Raw genomic sequence first — 18,230 nt, 5'->3', positions numbered from 1 at the left:
CACAGTACTGTCAGCTCTGTGTGATTACAGTACTGTAAGCTCTGTGTGATTACAGTACTGTAAGCGCCTTGTGATTACAGTACTGTCAGCTCTGTGTGATTACAGTTCTGTAAGCCTTGTGTGATTACAGTACTGTAAGCTCTGTGTGATTACAGTACTGTAAACTATGTGTGATTACAGTACTGTTAGCTCTGTGTGATTACAGTACTGTTAGCTCTGTGTGATTGCAGTACTGTAAGCTCTGTGTGATTAGAATACTGTCAGCTCTGTGTGATTACAGTATTGTCTGCTCTGTGTGATTACAGTACTACAAGCTCTGTTTTAGTACAGTATTGTAAGCTCTGTGTGATAAGGGTGCTGTAAGCTCTGTGTGATTATACAATCTGTAAGCTCTTTGTGATTGCAGTAATGCAATCTCTGTGTTATCACAGTACTGTCAGCTCTGTGTGATTACAGTACTGTAAGCTCTATGTGATTACAGTACTGTAAGCGCCTTGTGATTACAGTACTGTCAGCTCTGTGTGATTACAGTTCTGTAAGCCTTGTGTGATTACAGTACTGTAAGCTCTGTGTGATTACAGTACTGTAAACTATGTGTGATTACAGTACTGTTAGCTCTGTGTGATTACAGTACTGTTAGCTCTGTGTGATTGCAGTACTGTAAGCTCTGTGTGATTAGAATACTGTCAGCTCTGTGTGATTACAGTATTGTCTGCTCTGTGTGCTTACAGTACTACAAGCTCTGTTTTAGTACAGTATTGTAAGCTCTGTGTGATAAGGGTACTGTAAGCTCTGTGTGATTACAGTCTGTAAGCTCTTTGTGATTGCAGTATTGTAATCTCTGTGTTACTACAGTACTGTCAGCTCTGTATGATTACAGTACTGTAAACTCTGTGTGATTACAGTACTGTTAGCTCTGTGTGAGTACAGTACTCTAAGCTCTGTGTGATTACAGTACTGTCAGCTCTGTGTGATTACAGTACTGTCAGCATTATGTGATTGCAGTAATGTAAGCTCTGTGTGATTGCAGCACTGTAAGCTCTGTGTGATTACAGTACTGTAAGCTCTATGTGATTACAGTACTGTAAGCGCCTTGTGATTACAGTACTGTCAGCTCTGTGTGATTACAGTTCTGTAAGCCTTGTGTGATTACAGTACTGTAAGCTCTGTGTGATTACAGTACTGTAAACTATGTGTGATTACAGTACTGTTAGCTCTGTGTGATTACAGTACTGTTAGCTCTGTGTGATTGCAGTACTGTAAGCTCTGTGTGATTAGAATACTGTCAGCTCTGTGTGATTACAGTATTGTCTGCTCTGTGTGCTTACAGTACTACAAGCTCTGTTTTAGTACAGTATTGTAAGCTCTGTGTGATAAGGGTACTGTAAGCTCTGTGTGATTACAGTCTGTAAGCTCTTTGTGATTGCAGTATTGTAATCTCTGTGTTACTACAGTACTGTCAGCTCTGTATGATTACAGTACTGTAAACTCTGTGTGATTACAGTACTGTTAGCTCTGTGTGAGTACAGTACTCTAAGCTCTGTGTGATTACAGTACTGTCAGCTCTGTGTGATTACAGTACTGTCAGCATTATGTGATTGCAGTAATGTAAGCTCTGTGTGATTGCAGCACTGTAAGCTCTGTGTGATTACAGTATTATCAGCTCTGTGTGATTAAAGTACTGTCAGCTCTGTATGATTACAGTACTGTAATCTCTGTGTGATTGCAGTACTGTCAGCTCTGAGTGATTACAGTACTCTAAGCTCTGTGTGATTACAGTACTGTCAGCTCTGTGTGATTACAGTACTGTCAGCATTATGTGAGTGCAGTAATGTAAGCTCTGTGTGATTGCAGCACTGTAAGCTCTGTGTGATTACAGTATTGTCAGCTCTGTGTGATTAAAGTACTGTCAGCTCTGTATGATTACAGTACTGTAATCTCTGTGTGATTGCAGTACTGTCAGCTCTGAGTGATTACAGTACTGTAAGCTCTGTTTGATTACAGTATTATCAGCTCTGAGTGATAACTGTACTGTCAGCTCTGTATTTCATGCAGGGATGGTCAAAACAAGTTAAACGAGACAAAGGCTATACAACAACTTCAGAAATCAGAGTAGGAGTTCCACAAGGAGGCCCTCTATCAGCCCTATTCTTTACTATTTATACAGATTGCATTCGCTCTAATTCTAATTGCTCAGTAATTAAATATGCTGATGACACTGCTTTATCACCAAAGGCTCCCATCAGCAAAATCAGCATGAGTATCAGGATTTTATCAGTAGTGTAGTTAGCAATTGCGACCAGAGAAAAAACCTACTTCTTAACAAAAAGAAGTGTAAGGAAATGGTATTCGAAAACATCAATATTAAGCACAGGGGATTAATCGAGAAGAGAGATGAGAAGACAATTATTCACAACACATCCGTTGAACGTACTTCCAGTACAATGTATCTAGGAGTCTGCATCGACAACAAACTGACGTTTTCAAATCATATTTCGAAGGTATTAGCCAAGGTGTATCACATTGTCACCACACTCATGTATATTGCTCCTCACTTTCCTGTCCATATACGGGAATGGGTGTTTGAGGCCTTTGTCTTGCCAAATATCATATATGCTGTCCCGGTCTGGTATCACTTTGTCCAAATGAAAGATAAGAACAGATTATTAAGTTTCCTGAGATACTGTGAGAGAATCTTTGGATTAAATCATAACCTACTTAAAGATAAAGTTAATACGGCTGCTATGAAGGAATTTGAGAGGTTACTAAATAACATCCATAGAAATGAAGGTCACCCACTCCATTGTGCAATAAACTCTCTGTGCAATAAGACAAACTACAATTTGAGGAAAGCTGCAATAACTCCCAGATTCAGTATTGAACTTTATAGGATTTTTTTTTGTTTATAGGGCTCCATGTTCATACAGCATGGTGCTCTAGAACCACTGTTTTGATTTTCAGTGTTATGTCCAGGATTTAGGCCTACTTCTTTTTTTATATCTTTATCATAATTTTTATTTATTTTCCTATTAATTAATAAATTTAAAATGATTTACACTGGAAATAAAGAATTAAACTGTGTGATTACTAAGTTACAAAAAAGGGTATTTGCGTCCACGTGGGCCTAAAACCATCCGAGACCACATGACAAGAACCGAAAAGTAAATAAAAACACTGTAAAACAAAAAGAGATCAAATCCTCTCCCTATACCAGCGAAAATGGAATTTCACAAGAAGTCCTGTCCTTAACAGGAACAGAGAGAGCATGTGAGTACCAATTTCGGGCATGTAGGTCGGGTACAAAATATAAATATAGTCTCGACAGGCCCATGTTATAACTGCAACGCTTCTAACCTTCATTAAGGATTGTTGTGAAGTCTGCAAGTAAGGAGATGAAAGCTCTTTATGTCCTAGGGATAGCTTAAGGGGATTACAAAGCTGGGATTACTTAGACATGTAAAGACTTGCTAATAGGATTAAAGGATAGAGCTAGAGATGAGGAGAGGGGTTACTGGCAGTTGGACTGTGACTTTTGTGAGGTGAGGAGCCAAGGTATTAGGGAGAGACGAGAAAAGGAGAGAAGCGGAGGGGGTGTGTGAGGATAGCGGGATAGTGTTGCAAGGTAGCAGAGGTTGTTAATGGAGAATTGATGTTAGTTAATTGTGAAAGAAAGCAGTGGCGTTATGTGGAGTCTGAAAAATAAAGGAAGAAAAGCAACGAATGACACTCTTGAAGTTATTACCCCACACTACGTTTACACGCACACTTGCAGAAGGGACACAATTATTAAAATCGAGGGCTTATAACAATATATGTAATGTGCAATGTAATATAACTAGGTATGCCATGCGCTACGGAACGGCTAAATGGGAATAAAAGTGTAACTCCGGTCAATATTTTCCACTTTATATTACACTTAAGTTATACTTGCAGGAAGTAGATCGATTTTAGTGAAGAAATAATAAGTAAACAAAATAATAATAAGACTACGATCTTTCAATAGGCAAGTGATATTTTTCATATACATGGTTTTTGAATTGATTGTGATAACCTTGAGATTATATTAATTTTCGAAAGTATATCGCACACATCGAATACTTTAAGGACAATTGTGAAAGAAACCCTTTCTTCTAACCTCCTTTTGTCAGGATTTTCAGAAAAACAAGTCATCAGAATTCAGATCAGCAAACTATATTTTGAGGATCGATAAAACTCCAAAAAGAAACAGAGCATAGAAGAAGGAAATGATTTTAGAAAGGTCTCAGTGTACGTCTCATTATGACTTGCATTCATTTGTTTATTCGTGTCTAAAATGAGCATCAACATAATACGCTATTGATCAGAATCCTATTTACCAATCAGATGTGAAAAGCCTGTACAACAGCCGCAGTACCAGTTCATGCCTAATTAGCCTTTATCATTGGTATGCTACTGTAGTACAACGCCATATGCTCGAGTACAGTTACGCAAGCCTCCAAGTGTGTTTATATATATATTCGAATGCCTGACTATGATTACAATTCCACGAGGGGGCTGGGAGAGGGGGGGGGGAAGGACTGCGGAAAGCAATAATAATTTCACAATACCAGTAATTACATGGACTCACTGCGAATATGCTACCATATAATTATGTTTTCCCAAGTTATATCATTATAATATTGATCTCATCATTTCCAAGATTTATAATATAAATACGAATGAACAACTAACAAATAAGCAGATATTTGATGTACATAGGTCTAACAAACTTATCATAAAACTATACCATCACAATATCTCGCCTGTTCTTACTGTGTCACACTTAAGAATTGACAAACAGAGAAAGCAAAGCCTCCCCTACCACCCCCACCCACACCCCGCACTATATATATCCACACGGAACCAGGCTACAGTTAACTAGAAAAACAAGGCGGGAGATAAAGACAACAAACGATAGGAATGCTACTTAGATAACAAAACAGTTTTGTGACAAGTTTTAATGTTAGCAATGGTAAACGCAGACTTAGGAAGGGTCCAGTCAAAGAGTTCCAGATCTAAGAGGTTCCATATCTTAGAGTTCCAGATCTTACAGGTTCCAGATTTTAGAGGTTCCAGATCTTAGAGGTTCCAGATCTTAGAGGTTCCAGATCTTAGAGTTCCAGATCTTAGAACAGATCTTGAAACAGATATAATGTTGAATAGAATTCAAACGATTTACAGGAATGCTGAAAGAATCGTTGAATGTAATGTAGTTGTGCACAGACTACCGATTGAACAGGAAATAGGTTAAAAAACGACGTAGGCAGAGCCCCGTTACAAAAATGGAACTTAATTAATTTAAAGGTTACAATTTGATGACTGTTAATGTCAAAAATATCATTGAAGGTGTTGAGTTAAACGAAGAGAGGACTTCTAAAAGACAAAAGTATATATTTAGTGATGTAACAAACAGAACTTAACCTATACCGCCATAGTGTCGTCTGTCAAGTTTAGTGTTAATGTCATGTTTTCACCAAATTTCTTTCGTCACAGTATTTTATTGATAAAGTTGACGCATGCGCTTGACACACTTGACATTGCAATCAATAAATATCACCATCGTTATTGCTTCTGCACTTTTTTACTGTCATTTAATCATAGGCTGCAGTGTGTGCTGATTGATTATCCAAGTATGGATGCATTAAAACTGGTCATGTTTTTCATCTTCGTGGTGATTGTTTCAGTCGACATCTCATCAGCGGGTAGTATGTCACTTTAAAATATATTGTTTTAATTTTTAATAAAATGTGCAGTAAATGTAGCCATATTCGTTATTCAATGTTTGTGTTCTTAAGCAAACAATATTGTATATGTAAATGTGCTGACCATAATGCGGGATCATGAATGAAGCTCGCCAACGTTTTCTAACAATTGTCTTCCCAAACATTATTAAGGGAAGGTGTTTCTATGTTATATATACGATAAGCTGATTCGAGGAGCAAAATAAGACATGGAAATTAATTCAGTTGTTGATTCATTTCATGAACCTAAGACACTTTAAAGACAAAGAAATAAAGATCAATACAAAAGATGATTCTCCCGTATTATTTGCTTCATATATAAACTTGATTAAATAAAAAAAACAGCTTTGTATTGACACTGACTATTTCAGTTATATCATCTTCTTATTTGTATTGTTTTTTTTTCTTTTCTTTCTATGAGTTATATCTCTTTATCATCAAAACATAGGCTAAAATTAACTTCACAAGCAAACATTTTAAAGTTAACAAAGATATCAAATAGATTTTCTTATATTTTCTACTACAGATTTATGTGACTTTGAAGCCCAATTTCCAAACACTTTGCCAGAAGGTATATTTTATCCTGTAATGTATTGCATTGGTGTTTTGTCCTTGCACTAATGCACTCAATTGTACTAATCTATTGAATCCTTATTAGTATTTGCAACTGCAAGGGACCAGCGATTAATGTTACAAAAGATTAAAATATGTTATGATCAATCTCTTGATTTCAAACCTAAGAATTTTTTTTAATCATACAGATGTCTGTTTTTCTGCTATTTCGAGTTCTCATTTTGACGAAATAATATATTAAATATTTAAAACTTGTGTTATTTATGTTTAATTTTGCTAAATAGAATGTTTTTGCTTTACCATTTGACGGTCGAGAGATAAATAAAATCCCCCAATCTACAGCATGTTATTAAAGTACTCCAACCAGACATAATTTTGTTTCGCAAATGAAGAAAAACACTAATTTCGCTTCATCAATTCTAATTGAAAAATTGCTTAATAACCTGCTAAGTAGCTCAGGGTATTGACTGCCTAGATCTCAAAGTTAATTATCAATAAATGACTTCTATTTAAGTAACGTTGTTGTGATTATGTTATAGGTTTAAGGCGAGATGTGACAACGTCACCTACTGAGGAAAGCGAAACGACCTCTGGCTTTACCATTACACCAGGTATTAACTATAAAGTACTCCAAATTTCAGCAGACATAATTTTGTTTCGCAAATGAAGAAAAACACTAATTTCGCTTCATCAATTCTAATTGAAAAATTGCTTAATAACCTGCTAAGTAGCTCAGGGTATTGACTGCCTAGATCTCAAAGTTAATTATCAATAAATGACTTCTATTTAAGTAACGTTGTTGTGATTATGTTATAGGTTTAAGGCGAGATGTGACAACGTCACCTACTGAGGAAAGCGAAACGACCTCTGGCTTTACCATTACACCAGGTATTAACTATAAAGTACTCCAAATTTCAGCAGACATAATTTTGTTTCGCAAATGAAGAAAAACACTAATTTCGCTTTATCAATTATAATTAAAACATTGCTTAATAACCTGCTAAGTAGCTTCGGGGTATTGACTGCCTAGATCTCAAAGTTAATTATCAATAAATGACTTCTATTTAAGTAACGTTGTTGTGATTATGTTATAGGTTTAAGGCGAGATGAGACAACGTCACCTACTGAGGAAAGCGAAACGACCTCTGACCTTACGTCACCTACTGAGGAAAGCGATACGACCTCTGACCTTACCATTACACCAGGTATTAACTATAAAGTACTCCAAATTTCAGCAGACATAATTTTGTTTCGCAAATGAAGAAAAACACTAATTTCGCTTTATCAATTATAATTAAAACATTGCTTAATAACCTGCTAAGTAGCTTCGGGGTATTGACTGCCTAGATCTCAAAGTTAATTATCAATAAATGACTTCTATTTAAGTAACGTTGTTGTGATTATGTTATAGGTTTAAGGCGAGATGAGACAACGTCACCTACTGAGGAAAGCGAAACGACCTCTGGCTTTACCATTACACCAGGTATTAACTATAAAGTACTCCAAATTTCAGCAGACATAATTTTGTTTCGCAAATGAAGAAAAACACTAATTTCGCTTTATCAATTATAATTAAAACATTGCTTAATAACCTGCTAAGTAGCTTCGGGGTATTGACTGCCTAGATCTCAAAGTTAATTATCAATAAATGACTTCTATTTAAGTAACGTTGTTGTGATTATGTTATAGGTTTAAGGCGAGATGAGACAACGTCACCTACTGAGGAAAGCGAAACGACCTCTGGCCTTACCATTGCACCAGGTATTAATGATGTTTTTTATTTCAACTGATATTACATCGATAAACAGCATACGCCTTACATGTCACAGGATTACGTGACTTCATGATCAAACTGGTGATTTGACAATTCTTGTTTCTTTCAGACATCGATTCGTGCCCACCTAATCAAGTACTAAGTACCTGTAAATGTGAGGGCTCTTGTGCTAATTCGTCTTGCAGTAGGACATGTACTGATATTACAACATGTGTGTGTCCTGCTGGTTACTTGATGCTAAATGATGATTGCGTTCCACTACAAGAGTGTGGATGTTATATGAGGCATGAACAAACAGGGAACGAAACAGTAGTACCGGTGAGAAAATGCACAATTTTTTAAAAATTTTTTTATCGTTTGTATCGTATAAAACAAATTGTTCCTGTTGACTACAAACTTAAGTCAATGGCAATCAAGGGTATGTATATAGGTATTTATGTCTATTAGATCCTCCTGCACGCAGGAACTCGCGAAGATGCCATCATTGGCTTATCAAAGCCGCAAGCTGACCGAAATCAGTCTCATAGATTCATATTTAACGTCCATGATTACGATTGTCAATTGTCAACAACTCTGTAACTGGACGACATACATTAATCTGGGCGTGGCTCGAACCGGGGACCCAATGAGCTAACACTCCAAGTATAGGGTATAGGGTATAGTAGATATAGTTTAAAAAATTGACCACAGGAACCAGAACCATGGTTATACTTTTATTAATATTTTATGAGAGCTGAACTGGTCAAAAGATAAAATCATACAGAGTTCTGATTGGTCTAGTTATCTCGTAGTTTTGTCTTTATTCATTCATTGTTTGTATTCTTTAAGCGTCCGAGAAAGATTGTATGATTTTGGTTTTATTTTTAACCTTTTATTTTTACTTCAAACGTGGATGCATCATTAAAATGAATAGTTTTTTACGATCATTATTACACTCTTACTGTTACTACTTGACCCTTATTTTACTATAAAGTAACCGTTAGCGCCTGTGTGTCACCAAAAAGTACAATATTTTTCTTAATTTTTCAGGAAGGAGAAATTTACACCTCTCCAAGGTGTGATAAAATATGTCTTTGCAAAAACGATTACCTCACGTGTAACGTCTCCGAAGGTTGTGATCCTAACGCAGATTGTGAATATAGAAACGGTATACCTCATTGTCAGGAAAACCAATATTCTGATTGTTCGCAAAAACTTACTGACGGTGAAAAAAACAGCGGTGTGTACGAAGTAAATCCTCCTAATTGGTCTGGCCCCCCGTTTGAAGTTTACTGCGATATGTCCAACGGAGGAGGCTGGACGGTAAGTCGGACACACATATTTAGATTCATGTGACATTAGTAAATTGTCAGATCTAGGTTTTTTTTTTCCTCCTGAAAAAAGGGAAAAAAGGGGGAAAATAGTACTATTTTTTCCATTATTTTATTTGCATTCATTTCTTCTGCACAACAAATTTAGTTGAAAAGAAAGAAAGAGTTCGTTTCATGACACCAAGAAGGACATTAATAATGCAAAGAATCTCTTAGCAGTTTAATTTCTTTGTGCTTTTTCTTATTGATAAGTATATACATTTCAACACCCAAGAAAAATGAAAGCTTATGCTTGAAAATATCATAACTTGGAACGCTTTTGTTAATTCTTCAAAAGTAAATATAATATTTGGCATAAAACATTGTCAGGCTATACCATTCATTTTGTTTTCATAATCATTATCAAAACACACGTGTTTGTACTCAACGTCAACTTTTGAATTCAAGATTTCAAGATATATTTTGTTCCAAATATCTCCAACTGCGCTACAGCGCCAGTAAAGGTGGTCTAAAGTTTCAGTAGACTCGCCACAAAAACTGCAACTTGGGTCGTCAATACTGAAAGCTTCTTAATTTAGTATCTCTAATCTTGCCACAAGAACCAAAAATCTCACTCCAGTTTAAAGTGTCCAATTTTAAACAACAACGTGGTTGCTCAATACAACGGCTGTTAAATTTATTATAAGCATATTGACAAATCTTAGTAGTACCATATAGTTGCGCTAACATAACCTGCTGACTACATGGTTGTTTCGGCAGCTGCAATGAATATCTGGATGGTACCCAAGTACGTGGGATAGAATGTATAATCCCATTCAGCTTTGTAAAGGGGAAGCTTGAACAATTAAATTTAGCAATAAAAGCAGTATACGACAGAGGCCTGCTAGACATGTCATACAAATCCCGGACATAAAATGAATTAAAACACTTCCTGTACCAAACTACTTCTTTATTAATCTTGATAAAACTGTTGTTCCAGATAATCTGATTACCGTAATTCGCCACCGGGGTTTCAAAGGTGAGATCGCTCCAATCACAACAGCAGATGCGAAGAAACTCGTGTTTAACCTTCTTAAAAATTATCATTTCCCTTGAAATTACAGCTATAATAATATTATATATTATTATATATAATATTATGTATAATATTATTATTGGAACGAGGATTGCCTTATAACTGTTAAGAACGTTCTGTAAGGGCTCTCAATTTTAACGCTTATTCTCCACTGCTCCTGCATTGAGCAAGTGTTTTGTTACCACCAACCCGTAATATCAACTATATTCTAACTTTTTTCTTCGTGAATTCGTGCCGTTATGGTGAGAGATAGGCCCAAAGGAAGCAAAATAAGCCAAAGGTAACTACAACTAGGCCTACAGTAAGCGACATGGCTAGTAAAAAGCCTACCATGCTAAGTCAACGCAGTAGACAACGTGGATCGAGCTCTGAATCAGAGACGACGCCCAGCTGGAAAGAGGAATTTGGAAACATTTAAGTTGTCATTGCGTAACGATTTCGTAAAAAGCATTGGTATGTTGGAAAGCAACCTGGATAAAGCTATCGAAATCCTTATCTGAACGAGTGGAGGAGTTAGAAAAAAGAGACAAAGATTATACAAATCGCCTTTCGGGAATTTCTAAAGCTTTAGAGAAGGCCAACGTCACCATCAAAGAAAATGCCGAATGTATCAACAAACTTGAGCGGCATTCCAGAAGGAACAACTTCAGAGTCGTGGGAATCAAAAGAATTGAAAACGAGAATTGTTCGACTATTTTACAAGAAAAGGTCCTTTCAAAGTTTCCAAGTGGTCACAAAATACGTATTGAGAGATGCCATCGGGATGGACGAGGTGTCGGAGATAAACCGCCTCATATATTAGCGAGATGTCTGTCCTTTCAGGATAAGATTATTATAATGAAGTCGTGGAGAACTCACCTGAAGGATCAACACTTTTTATTGTAGACGACCTTACGAGGCTGGATCTAGAGGAGAAAAAAGCCCGATCGGCTAAGGTGAAGGAACTGTTTTCAACTGGAACAAAACTACGATTCGTAGTACTATCGTCGTACTATAGGGTGTGCTCTGTACAATAGTAATACACTCATTCTCATTGACAGTTATAAAATCATTTACTATTAAGCATTCACACTGGTCAGCAGAATCACTTTGGACGATTGGTACGGAATTAGTTTGTGACGCAAGGGTCAGGGGTTCTGTTCCTACCGCTATAGGCCTACATTTGAAGTGGCAGTGAAATTTGCTAGAAACAAATAAACATCCGTTAGAATGAGAAACAAGTTCTGACACAATAAACTTCAGTAATTTCTAATGTAATTGTGTAACCATGGAGATTGTTGCAATACATGTCATGGATATTCTTCCCATCGGTCTTTACGTCATCTCTTTAATCTTACTTTTCTTTACTAACTTTGAACCTCCAGAAGACCACTTAAGATCATTACAGTGTTTGATTCCATTGTCTATAAATTGGGGATTGTCAGAGTAGATTCAGAGTAGATGGTTTGCTCTCTTGATATAGATTTAGAGTTTATTACAAAAGCAATCTGTCTGTCTCAATACTAGGCCCGTTCTCTCCGCAAATGAGGCCAGTTTTGGTTTGTTGAAGTAATCATTTCAAACCAGAGCTGAGCCCAAAATCATTGCAGGTGTTTCTGTTCCAAAGCGAATAGTATGGAAGTTTGAAAGTAAGATTCCGTTATTTGTAATGGGACAGAGTTCAGACATTAGCAACAGTATCCAACATTGGTCTGATTATCTATTACACACACAGACATTAGAACAGTTTTCATTCATGGTCTGTGAGCAATCAACTATGGTAGTAGATGGTGAAATTCACTTTGCTCTAACATGCCACTTAACAGAAGGGTGAATTACAGTTCAGAATGGATTTAATTTGGAAGATTATGTTACTGCTCATTCACAGGTCATCCTTCCTTAGGTTCGTTCTACAAAGAAGTTAAATGCACTTTCTCATTAAAATGTTATTGAAAATAATTTGGAATTATTCTTTTCGTTCTTACATTATATACAGGTATTCCAACGTCGTGTTGATGGTTCCGTTGACTTCTATCGTAACTGGCAGAGCTATAAAGAAGGCTTTGGTGAGCTGGACCATGAGATTTGGTTGGGAAATGATAAGTTGTATTACCTCACCAATCAAGGTGACTATCAACTGCGGATCGATATGGTGAACAAAGATGGAGCTCCATACTACGCAAAGTTTGACTTGTTCCGGATCAATGATGAAAGTGACAATTACAGACTGTCTGGACTGGGAACTTACAGTGGAACTGCAGGTTTGTCCAAATTATAGGTTTCTCTCTGTGTTTGTTGTATACAACATCACTGTAGTATTAAATGTCATGTTCTGTTTTTTATTTCTTTGGATGTCGTTTATTTTTCCGGTTCTTTGCTGGAAGCAAAGGAACCTATGCAGTCAAGTTTGTGTGCGTCTGTGACACTTTGCTGGAAGCAAATGAACCTATGCAGTCAAGTGTGTGTGTTTGTGTGCGTCTGTGACGCTTGCTGAAGTCCGCCGTGATGGAGTGATGGATATTTGTCATACTCAATGTGTAGATGTGTTATAATGAGAAGGTCTGCCCACATTTTGTTTCCACCTCAAATGCATTTTGGGACACATTCTTTGGGTCCGAATTTGAGGGGCCTATTACTTTTTGAACCAGTTGGGCCCCATTTGTGATCTGTAAAGACATCACATAAATCAAGCATAATTAGGCCTATTGACAGTAAAAATGCTAATACATCACATGCAGTTCATGAACCGAGCAAAATGACAGTTAGTGCAGCAATGAAAAGACATAGAAACCATGTTCGTACAGTGACATGCTAAGGTATCACACAAAGACAAGCACAACTTGCTAACAATGATAAGCTGAGATATAACATGACTCAAATACAACAGTGATATTTGATGTAGACTGTCACAGAGATTTAGCATACATGTTCTGCTATATGATGATATGTAATGTAGACTGTCACAGATTAAGATACATGTCCTGCTGTGTTGTGATATGTGATGTAGACTGTCACAGATATTAAGCACGAATGTCCTGCTGTGTATTGATTTGTGATGTAGACTGTCAAAGATATTAAGCCTACATGTCCTGCTGTGTAGTATAATGTGATGTAGACTATCACATTGATTACGCATCAATATCCTGCTGTGTAGTGACATGTGATGTAGACTGTCACAGAGATTAAGCATAAATGCCCTGATGTGTAGTAATATGTGATGTAGACTGTCACAGAGATTAAGCATGAATCTCCTGCTGCACATCTAGTGATATGTGATGTAGACTGTCACAGAGATTTAGCATCAATACCCTGCTGTGTAGTGATATGTGATGTAGACTGTCACAGAGATTAAGCATATATGTCCTGCTGTGTAGTGATATTTGTGATGTAGGCTGTCACAGAGATTCAGCATGGATGTCCTGCTGTGTAGTAATATTTGATGTATGCTGTCACAGAGATTAAACATAAGGTGAAAGTTCATTTGAGGTCAATAGCTCCTGGTTAACTTAGTAGTGTAAACTTTGCACTTACAGACTTAGAAGTGGAATGTAGATTTGCTTAAAATGAGTAACCCTTATTGATTGTAAAGAGGTAAAAAGTCATTGAGGTCAACATTGATAAGTACTGAAGACTTTGTACACAGGCTCACATGGTGTTAACTTGGATGCGTCTCACACATTGTATGTAAGTTGCCCTTGGTGAGTACAAAACCTACTAATACTGTCAAAGATCAAAGGTCATTAAGGTCAGCATGGATCAAAATCTTGTAGCACCGCTCAGCTAAGTGGTAAAAATGTGGATGAATCAAATTATATGAATTTCTTATTTGGTATATTTTGGAATTGTTGATGCCAACTCAGTGGTGCCAATTTGAATGAATGTGGCATTGACTTGGTTGTTATTAAGTTCATTATGTAAACCTTTTTTTAACAGGGATTAATTTAGTTGGCAGGGATTCACCAAACTTTTTTGGTTTGTGGTTCAAATGCTTTTTGTTGAAAAATGGAGATTCTTCAATTATATATTACCCCAACGTTTAGGGATAGAGTATGTTTTTTGTATAGTCTCTGTACTGTAGGTGTCAGCTTTATGTTGACTACTATATATGTGTACTGTGTAGTATTGAGATAAATTGTCCTCCGTAGTTACAGAACATGCTGCAAGGTTGTAAGAATAATAGTTGTGAAACAGAGGGAGTTACGTTACAATATACAAATTAAACTTTGCTTTATTGGAACTCAATTGTGTTGTGACGGACGTACAATTTGCAGATGTAAATCCATCATAAAAAAATGTATGTCCATCACACAAGAACTTTGCGAAAATATCCCATGAAGGTGATCAAATTTAAATTTGATTTTACTGCTTATTCTAGTTTAAGGTCTTATTAACATGATACATGTAAGCTTTTAATTATTCAACATTCCATATCCCAGCGATCTACAATAAGATTTATGATCTGAAAAAAAATCACTTTTTCAACGTACGTCCGTCACCGGGTGGTTTTTTTAACAATTTTGTGTGGCTTATAAGGAGGTAAAAAATGAAAACCCCACAGCATAATGTTGGAAGGCAGATGACAAACAATATCCAAATTAAAAGTTACCTCATGTAAATACTCATTGAGGTATGAACCAATAAACTATCCGAAATGTACGTCCGAGTTTACGGAACTGCCCAGATTCAACTTAATATATCCAATCATATTTACTAATTGTTTAATGTGTCTATATTGTGATAGGTCCCTTAATTGTGATGGATTGTAGTTTAAGGGAATATCTTTACTTGCTTAATTCACAGATAAAGATGGAGTTTTACCTGGTGGTTTGGCTTTGAGTGCTCATCTTAACTCTGCCTTCAGTACCTTTGACAGGGACAATGATATAACAGGCAGTTATAACTGTGCTGTTATATACCATGGAGCCTGGTGGTACAAGGACTGTGCAGCATCTAACCTCAATGGTGACTACATGGCAGCAGATGATAATCAATCAAGCATAAACTGGTTTGATCTACCTGGAGGTCAATATAACATCAAATACACAGAAATGAAGATAAGACCCATCTAGATACGGTTCTTTCCAATAAGTACTTGATAAGAGGATCAAAACTAACAAACACACTGGAATTCAGCAAATATATCATCCATATCAGCAAACAGAAATGTCACAGATAACCCAAATTCAACCCCAGCTCCTCAAAACTACTCTAAACAGACACAGACACACCCAGGTGTGTTTTACATTCAGACTGAGGACCCAGGTGTTTCTTCCACTCTTCACGTACCATAACCTTGACAATACCCCTTAACAATGACATTTTTCTGAGGACCTGTTGATTCTTTTCATCTGAGGACTTGCAATTTCTTTGTTTTTAGAAAAGAAAACAAGTACAGACACACATATTCTTATGTATTATTATCAGTCACGAGACAATGATATTATGTACTATTGTGTAAACAGGTATAAGTTCAGATACGTTTCTCATTAACAATAGTTATTACTCATATCATGGCATGGGATGGAATGGATGGGATAGTCTGTTGGAATTCAACATGCATTTCTCACAAAAAGTTACATCTTAAAAGGTTGTGTTGCTGAATCAAATGCAGAGAATTTTTTTTTCTTTCCTCTAAGTATAGTTTATCTAAGCGTTAATAGATTGCATAAAATGGTTTTACACAGAATTTATTATCTTGGCTTTCTGTATTCCATTTGAATTACTGTTTACATATTCATGTTTGATTTTTATTGAGAATTGATTAGTAAACTTTCATCATCATCATCATCATCATCATCATCATCATCATCATCATCATCATCATCATCATCATCATCATCATCATCATCATCATCATCATCATCATCATCATCATCATCATCATCATCATCATCATCATCATCATCATCATCATCATCATCATCATCATCATCATCATCATCATCATCATCATCATCATCATCATCATCATCATCATCATCTTGAAGTTGTTAGGGTAATTGAAAAACTTTTACCATTGTTTAAAATAGTGTTTATGTTTAGAGCTGTTGAATATGCATACACGTATAATGTTTTCTCTTTGCTATGCGCATACTGTGATTGAGCTTATTTCGATATTTGGTGAAGGAATCTTTGTTAACTTGATTTGGTGACTTTAAGTAAGTCTCGTACAGTATATTCTTACGTTTAATTGAGACAAGGAGTCCACTTGTAATCCAAGGTTGCTTTTTCTTTAGCCTTTGCCGTACTCTATACAGTAGGAAGCAGTCTGAATAAGCCTGGCTAAAACTATTATTGAAGGTATCAAATGCAGTGTTGGTGTTATTTGCCAGAAAAACTTCACTCTAATCAGTGCTAGATATACAGGAGGCAAAATGTCGGATATTATGTTCAGAATAATTGCGAGAGTAAATTGGAGCATAACCAGGAATAGAACTTGACTTCAAAATAGAGTGTAAAAAATAGGAAAATGATCACTGATATCAGTTGTGAAAACACCAGCTACATTCACCCTAGCACCAGCATTGGTATTATTTAAGTTGTAAGTATATTATCAATAAGAGAAGAACTGTTAGTAGTGACTCTAGTGGGCTTGTTAATAGTTGGGTGAAAGCCACAGGCAGTGAGGTTAATAAGGAAATAGTTAGCGGCTGGTTACAAAGATCAAAATTAAAGTCACCGATTAAAAAAAATGATCTCCAGCAGCAGAAATATCACTTAAAATATCATTATGTATAAGATAGGTTAGTAGTTTATGATAACATGGATTAAAAATGTATGGTTATGTAAGATAGGTTAGTAGTTTATTGACATGGATTAGAAATGTATCATTATGTAAGATAGGTAAGTAATTTATGATTACATGGATTAGGAATGTATGATTATGTAAGGTAGGTAAGTAGTTTATGATAACATGGATTAGGAATGTATTATGTAAGATAGGTAAGTAATTTATGATTACATGGATTAGGAATGTATTATTATGTAAGATAGGTAAGTAGTTTATGATTACATGGATTAGGAATGTATGATTATGTAAGGTAGGTAAGTAGTTTATGATTACATGGATTGGGAATGTATGATTTTGTAAGATAGGTTAGTAGTTTATTGACATGGATTAGGAATGTATCATTATGTAAGATAGGTAAGTAGTTTATTATGACATAGATTAGGAATGTATGATTATGTAAGGTAGGTAAGTAGTTTATGATTACATGGATTAGGAATGTATGATTTTGTAAGATAGGTTAGTAGTTTATGATTACATGGATTAGGAATGTATCATTATGTAAGATAGGTAACCAGTTCATGATTACCTCAGTGTGTTGATGGTTATTCAGAAGGGAGGTAAACAGTATATGACTACATCAGTTGATGATTATGTGAAGTTGTTAAAATTATTACATCAGTTGGGTTATGTAAAGGATATAAGACTAGTGATAATATATTTGTCAAAGCAATGCTCAAGTCACTAAACTCTCAAGTATATAGAAGTTACACAGTGACTTGAGTCAATTAACTGGTGCCAGGAAAATCTCTGATAATTGCTTGTCCTTAGAAAAGAGGTTTCTCAATACCACTCTCTAGTATGCCCACTCGCCCAGAATCATAGCCAGAAATAAACAGGTGATGTGCAATCCCCTCCACTCCTTGCCACAGTCCCACCAGTGGTACCGCCGGGCACGATCTAGCCTGATGCAACAATAGAAATTCCCCCTCCCCTTCCCCCATTCCCTGCAACAGGCTCACCAGTGGAGCTG

General features: G+C 36.1%; 2 protein-coding genes across 3 annotated transcripts in view; one reads left to right on the top strand and one right to left on the bottom strand.

Moving 5' to 3' along the window:
* LOC139974379 (uncharacterized) overlaps positions 1–17,206 on the top strand; it is a 31,044-nt gene extending 13,838 nt beyond the window's left edge. The window contains exons 4-9 of the mRNA XM_071981494.1: positions 6,872–6,943; positions 7,427–7,537; positions 8,216–8,424; positions 9,136–9,408; positions 12,467–12,731; positions 15,271–17,206. Coding sequence (XP_071837595.1) covers positions 6,872–6,943; positions 7,427–7,537; positions 8,216–8,424; positions 9,136–9,408; positions 12,467–12,731; positions 15,271–15,539 — 1,199 coding nt within the window. The 3' untranslated portion in view covers positions 15,540–17,206. The remainder of the gene's footprint in view (positions 1–6,871; positions 6,944–7,426; positions 7,538–8,215; positions 8,425–9,135; positions 9,409–12,466; positions 12,732–15,270) is intronic.
* LOC139974378 (coiled-coil and C2 domain-containing protein 1-like) overlaps positions 1–18,230 on the bottom strand; it is a 106,640-nt gene that overhangs the window by 45,279 nt on the left and 43,131 nt on the right. The gene's annotated exons all lie outside the window — the stretch shown is intronic.

This window comes from Apostichopus japonicus, chromosome 9, assembly GCF_037975245.1.
Source record: "Apostichopus japonicus isolate 1M-3 chromosome 9, ASM3797524v1, whole genome shotgun sequence".
Taxonomy (NCBI): Eukaryota; Metazoa; Echinodermata; class Holothuroidea; order Aspidochirotida; family Stichopodidae; genus Apostichopus; species Apostichopus japonicus.
Note: the sequence above shows the minus strand (reverse complement) of the source record. Positions and strands in the feature narration are given on the sequence as shown.